Below are 6,000 nucleotides of genomic sequence, written 5' to 3'. Positions count from 1 at the left end.
GGTAAGACCTTTTCTCGTGATCCCGCATTATTAAATTCAGAAGAAGCAAAACCGGTTGGTGTTAAGAAAAAATATAATTCTTGATGTAGGCGCGTATCTTAACCTTAACACGCTAACCTTAATCTTTATTTGGTAAACCATGAACGTCCTCGTTATTTCGAAAAAAGGACACAACATGTATGGATCTAAAGTACACTAATGCACATTCAAAGCACCTGAGCTTCAGAGCGCATGGTGTTGACGCAGCTTCCTGCTCCCCGGTGCATCGTCTCCACCGTTGATTTGAGCTTCACAGTTTGCAACCAAGTGTTGCACGGACCCCCTGCACCGTAACCTGCCACCCCCACCCGGAGTAGTCCCCGGAGTGACGTCACGCCCACACCAGCTCTTCCTGTCAGAGGTGACCTCGCCTCCGTGACGTCCCTGCCCCGCCCGGCACGAGTGCCCCGGGAGCGCAGGAGCAGAAGGAGGAGGAGGCGGGGCGGCAGAGGCCGGCTCCGGAGTGACCTGTCGCCGCCACTTGCACTACACAGGCGGGCCATGGCGACGGGGGAGGAGGAGGCGGTGGGGTGCCTCCGAGCCGGGGAGCTGCGGGCCGGCTCCTGGATCTCCGTGCTGCTGGAACAAGTCGTTAACGAGGCGCTGGTGGTGAGCTTCCAGTGGGGGCGGCGGAGCTTCAGCGGGATCCTGCTGGAGAGCACGCAGAAGTAAGAGCCCGTGCGCCGCGATTGCAGAGGGGGAGCTCGGCCTGCGGGACTCTGATGAGCAGCTGGAAGCTGGCCAGGCCCTAATCCAATTAAAGGGGCTGCCTCCTGCCATGATTAACGAAGCGGTAGTGTGCGCAGATACCCCCACCCCCCTCACCATTACAGCTGAGCGTGCAAGTCACAAGAGTGTGGGGCTCAGAAATTGTACTTTACCAGAGCGTATTTGCCCCCCACCCATCTGTGCTCTGCACCGTACCCCTGAGAGCACCCTTCAAACTTATACACGCCGGCAGCCCAAAACTTTATTCTGAAACTTTATAAGGGCTATTATAAAGGAAGGGACGTTAAGCGCTATCAAATGTGAAATTATAAAAATCGTGTTAAATAAGTGCATCTTGTTATGTTAAATGTAACATTTGTCGCTGTCAGATATTTTTACATGGAATTTAGAAGGCGACTTTAAATATCGATCTATTACTTCAACAGTAAAATCACAAGTGAACTGGGCTTTATGTTTATTCTGCGTTTACTGGTTACGTGCACGGTTAAATATTTTTTATTTTAATTTGTGGCAACACTGTTCTATAAGTGGGCGGTACGAAGAGGAGGCGTGTGGTTTTCATGCCGATGTTTATTAGCATTCTTAAAACTGTTAGCCAGTGCACTTGCCTCACGGCATAATACACAAATTGTTTTTTTTAAAACAAGGGTACTATATTATATGTCTAAAGTACTTTGACATCTAATGGTGTTACTTAAATGACCACTTCTAAAAATTCATGCTGGCAAAATCTGTTGACGTTAGGTGATACCTGTATGTCATATCCTAGGAGGACCAGGTCATCCTTTGACCCTTAAGAAGTTGATACCCTGCTTACGAGATATATATATATATTTACTATACTTATGAACAAAGTTACGGTTTAGGCAACATACAAAGGTATTGTCATTATCATCTATTATTTTTTTGGGGTTCTGTTTTTTTATTGTAAAGACATCATACCATATATGACCAGTGTTAAAATTTCACTGTCGGCAGGCCTTTTGCTAGGTTCTAAAACAAATGAAACAAAAAAAATGACGGTGCAGGCCAAATGTAATAAAGAGAACAATTTCAAAAAGGATTTCTAATGTAATAATAATTATAATAATAATAGAAACTCAGAACCCGACAAAGTTGCATTGTCTTTAACTTTTTTTTTTGGTTGAGGCTACCAGAAAGTGCAAGCTGTCTGGTAGCAAAAGACTTATTGTCAGTTTACTAAGATCTTAGAGTGGGGTTAAAGTTCACCTGTTGCTTCATTGATTGACATTTATGGTAATTCGGTAACTTATTGAATGGCTTGCCCTCTTGTATTTGTCTCCCCCCTGGAGCATATTAACATTACTTGTCTTTCCATTGCTTACCTTTAGGGAACTACTTTTTATTAGTAGTGACTCTCTCTTGTCGTTCCTCCCCTCCCCCGCCTTGTGTTGCTCTTGGCAGTCTGGTTTTCTCCTTGCTGTTCTCATAACCATATGCTTCTGTCATTACACACTGTGTTGCTTCCTCCTGCTTGGTGCCCCCTCTGAAGCTTCAATTACCGTCCAACACCTGTGCCTTTATTTTTTTCTTTTTTTATTAAATTGGCTTTTCGCTCTGAAAAATATTTATTTTTATCTACCAATCCAAGAAGCATCGACAATCTTGGATCAGTAAATAAAAAAAGAATGCAAATGGCATTTGCATGCTGGCGCGCACATATGTTCTGACACAGGCACACACCAGTGGAATGAGACGACCATCATTGCGCCCTTTTTCATTTTTAGGTCGCGCCTAGCCCAACTCGCATGCGCTGCTCTATCGGTGACTTCTTGTGAGCACTCCAAAACTTACCCAAAGCTTCTCCTTGTGGGTCTGGCAACTCCCACACATTTGATAGGCCTGTGTGTGTGGCCTTAAATAATGAAAGCACGCAAATGGCCAAAAGCAGGCGCATGTCCCACCTCTTTGTTTACTGGTCACTCCCACAGCGTTTTCCTTGCGGGAGCGAGCAGCGGCGTGCAGGGTGGTATCTGCATTCCTTACATTCCTTGTAATGCGCGCGCACTACTCGCAGTCTTGTCTTTCTCTCAGTCTTCTTGTTATAGGCAGATGCGATCTTATGTGTGGAGTCCAATGAAAGTGGAAATACAACAGGCTGACGTTTCCACTGAGGCATTCAGTTGTAGCCAGAAAATAGCGCTGAATCGGATGTCAGCAAGGGGCACGCGTTAAACGGAAAAGCATATTGCTGACAGAAATGTTCACATCAACAGTGCTACTGTGTACCTGTGAGTCTACAACATCATTAAATGAATCATTTTGTTATTTGAACTAGAGTGGTAACATTTTGCGCTGCTTAGTTGTTGTACAGTAAGCTGCCTATTCAGTGTTCTGGGGGCTGATTGGGATGGCTTGCTCGGCCTTGTGCATTGTGAAAAAAGAGATAGCAACGCGTATGTTTGGTACTGTTACCAAGTGAGTCTGTCACCAAGGATGTGATGCTGGAAACTGAGCAAGTGACGTTAACGAAGCAGCAATACCAGAATGCATTACTCCGTGAAAAGAAAAGCCTGATCTGTCTCCCTGTTCCTTTGTAATATGGAGTCCTCTTGTAACCTATATTAAGTGCCTCCGATTACTTAACCATGGTAACTGGGAAAAGCTGCAAAGTAGCTGGCATCCTTCAGGTTTGCTAACTTGACGGCGTAAATCTAGCAGGAAGCTGTCTCTAAAACCATTATTTGCACGTTGCGTTCAGGTCTGCCTTAACCTCATGGCTGCTAATGGTTTTCCCCTCCTGTGCTGAAAAAACGCAAATACCAGTGTTACATGACGAGCTGGGCTCGTCATCAGCGTGCGAGGAGGCTACACCATGATGAGCCCAGCTCGTCATCGGCCTGGAAGGGGTTAAATGACAACGGACCCCAATAATGCCAAACACTACAAAAATCTGATAGAAGATCTGTACATACCGACATGAGTCAAATGCCATGTGTTTGGGTATTGGTGTGTTCTCGTAAGCACTGCCCATCAAGACGTACCACACTCCAGCGTTTAATTGCACACATTAGGTTAAAGCTCTGAGCATACATCCCTCTTGCTCCTTATCTTTTGCCAGCTACCCCTCCTCTACCCTTATCTGTTCTCACATGCCTTTTCCTTGCTATCACCTACTTGTTGAAATCCCTTCCTCTTTTACGCCCTTCCTTTTCTCACCACTACATCTTTCTATACATTCACAGCTCTCCATTTTCCCTCCCTCTACATCTCGCTAAAAACTCTACTCCTCTCTTCATCTCTCCCGCTTTATTTGGCTCACTCTCACACTTCACTGCCTGCACCCCTCCCCATTCCACTTACCTCTGTCCTCATTGCAAAGCTCTATTACACTGCATAATTTCCACTTGTTCTCCCTCTGGCCAGACTAATTGCAGTGGTCTCTGTCCCAGTCCCTGGTCTTCACTTTTTTGGCCCCCTTCCTTAGGTTCTCCCCCGGTCCTCTCCACCTCAGTTAAAACCCTAGGTATCAAACTCAACTCTCAGCTCTCTTCACTCCCAGGTCAGCTCCGTGGTGTCCTCCTCTTTCCTGTCACTACGCACCATCCGCAAGGTATCTCGCTTCTTTACTTTCGATGCCTTGAAACTGATCATTCTGGCAATGGTCATTTCCCGCCTGGATTATGGCAACGCCCTATATGAGGGGATCCCTGCATATAGTTTACGGCGGTTGCAACTAATCCAGAACCAGGCGGCACGACTGGTGTTCAATCTTCTGAAATCTCACCATGTAACTCCCCTTCTCAGATCTCTACATTGGCTTCCTGTCCGTGAACGCGTCCAGTTTAAACTTGCCTCTATCACCTTTCAAGCACGACTGGGCGCGACTCCGGCCTTTATAACCTCTGAAATTGTTCCCTATGTCTCAACCAGGAAACTGCGCTCCTCCTCGCAATTCCTGCTTTCAGCCCCCCGCTTTCGGAGAAAGAAATGGGGAGGATCCAAGTTTGCAACCCTTGCCCCACTCCTGTGGAACTCCCTTCCTTTTGAGCTAAGATCCATGACTCTGTACCCTCAATTTCGGAAGCAACTTAAAGCCCACCTATTTGTCAAATGTTTTAACTAAACCACTTGATGTTCCCCCCCCCCCCTTCCTATTCTGTTTCCCCCACTCCTACTCTGGAGATCTGTCTATTGCAGCGCCATGAAACCGCTGGTGAAAGTGCGCTATACAAATATTTTAAACTCAAACTCAACTCCCTCCTGGCATGTGTGGCACGCATGGGATATTCTTCACTAGTAACCAGAGATCACACCATACCAAAGCACGCTGGCACCAGAGCAATCCAATTACTGACATCTTAGTTTTTTTCTGTGTACACTAATGTGCATGCAGAACTCCAGCCACAACTCTTGCATAACAAAAGTTTAAAACACTGCATCTGCTGTCAGGTGCCCAATTAGACACAAACTTTAGGGGGGGGGGGGTAATTTTAAACTTGTGGGTGTGGGGGGCTATCTTCAGAACCAGAGGGAAAATCAATTGCAGGCTTCCTTATAGTCTTGTGGCACACTGCGTAATAGGGGACGTTCTTTTCTGTGCCCATATTTGGTCAATGATGTACCACAATCCACTAATATTAGTGTCAGCTACTCCTACTTGACAGGGGTCTACGGTTTTTCTGAATGAGTTGTAACAAAATTAATGAAAAACGCTTCATATTAAACACTTTGGGCCGACAGACCAAGAATCTTTTGGAACCTCAGATTCTTATGTCAAGGACAATCAATAGCGTATTCATACAGCCTGAAAGACTCTAGGTGTTGTAAATGGATATTGTTATCTCTATGTGATTGGAGGTACTTACAAGTGTACAGTGTTAAGCTTAGAGCAGGAGGCATAAAAGGCTCGAGTTAAGTCTTAAAATTGTATCCGTTATGTTTGTTCCCCCTGCATATGTAACTCGATAGACAGCATTGCATTTGTCATTGCTATTTCTAGACCAGGTCTAGCTGCAATTTAACATAGCATATGAAAGCACTTCACAATATACAAGTTCATACTTCCAGTTATATAAAAATAACACTTTAAATACAAACTTCTCAGATCGTGCAATGCACCACATCTCACAAGAAATGAATACTCTGAAACGGGTTGGAATTATCACCGATAAGGGTAAGGAAATACAGTCTCTTATTGTTCTTTCTCGAATAGTTGTATTTCAAGATTTACCCCTTATTTTTATTAGACATAGTGACTCCCTCTATTTT

General features: G+C 45.1%; 1 protein-coding gene across 1 annotated transcript in view; it reads left to right on the top strand.

Annotated features, from left to right (window-relative positions):
- Positions 1-365: 365 nt before the first annotated feature.
- The window catches only part of PWWP2B (PWWP domain containing 2B), a 137,163-nt gene continuing 131,528 nt past the window's right edge, over positions 366-6,000 (top strand). The window contains exon 1 of the mRNA XM_086922537.1: positions 366-707. Within this exon, the coding sequence (XP_086778663.1) occupies positions 541-707 (167 nt within the window). The 5' untranslated portion in view covers positions 366-540. The remainder of the gene's footprint in view (positions 708-6,000) is intronic.

Source organism: Lissotriton vulgaris, chromosome 5 (assembly GCF_964263255.1).
Source record: "Lissotriton vulgaris chromosome 5, aLisVul1.2, whole genome shotgun sequence".
NCBI classification, from domain to species: Eukaryota; Metazoa; Chordata; class Amphibia; order Caudata; family Salamandridae; genus Lissotriton; species Lissotriton vulgaris.
This window is presented reverse-complemented; position numbering and strand designations above follow the sequence as displayed.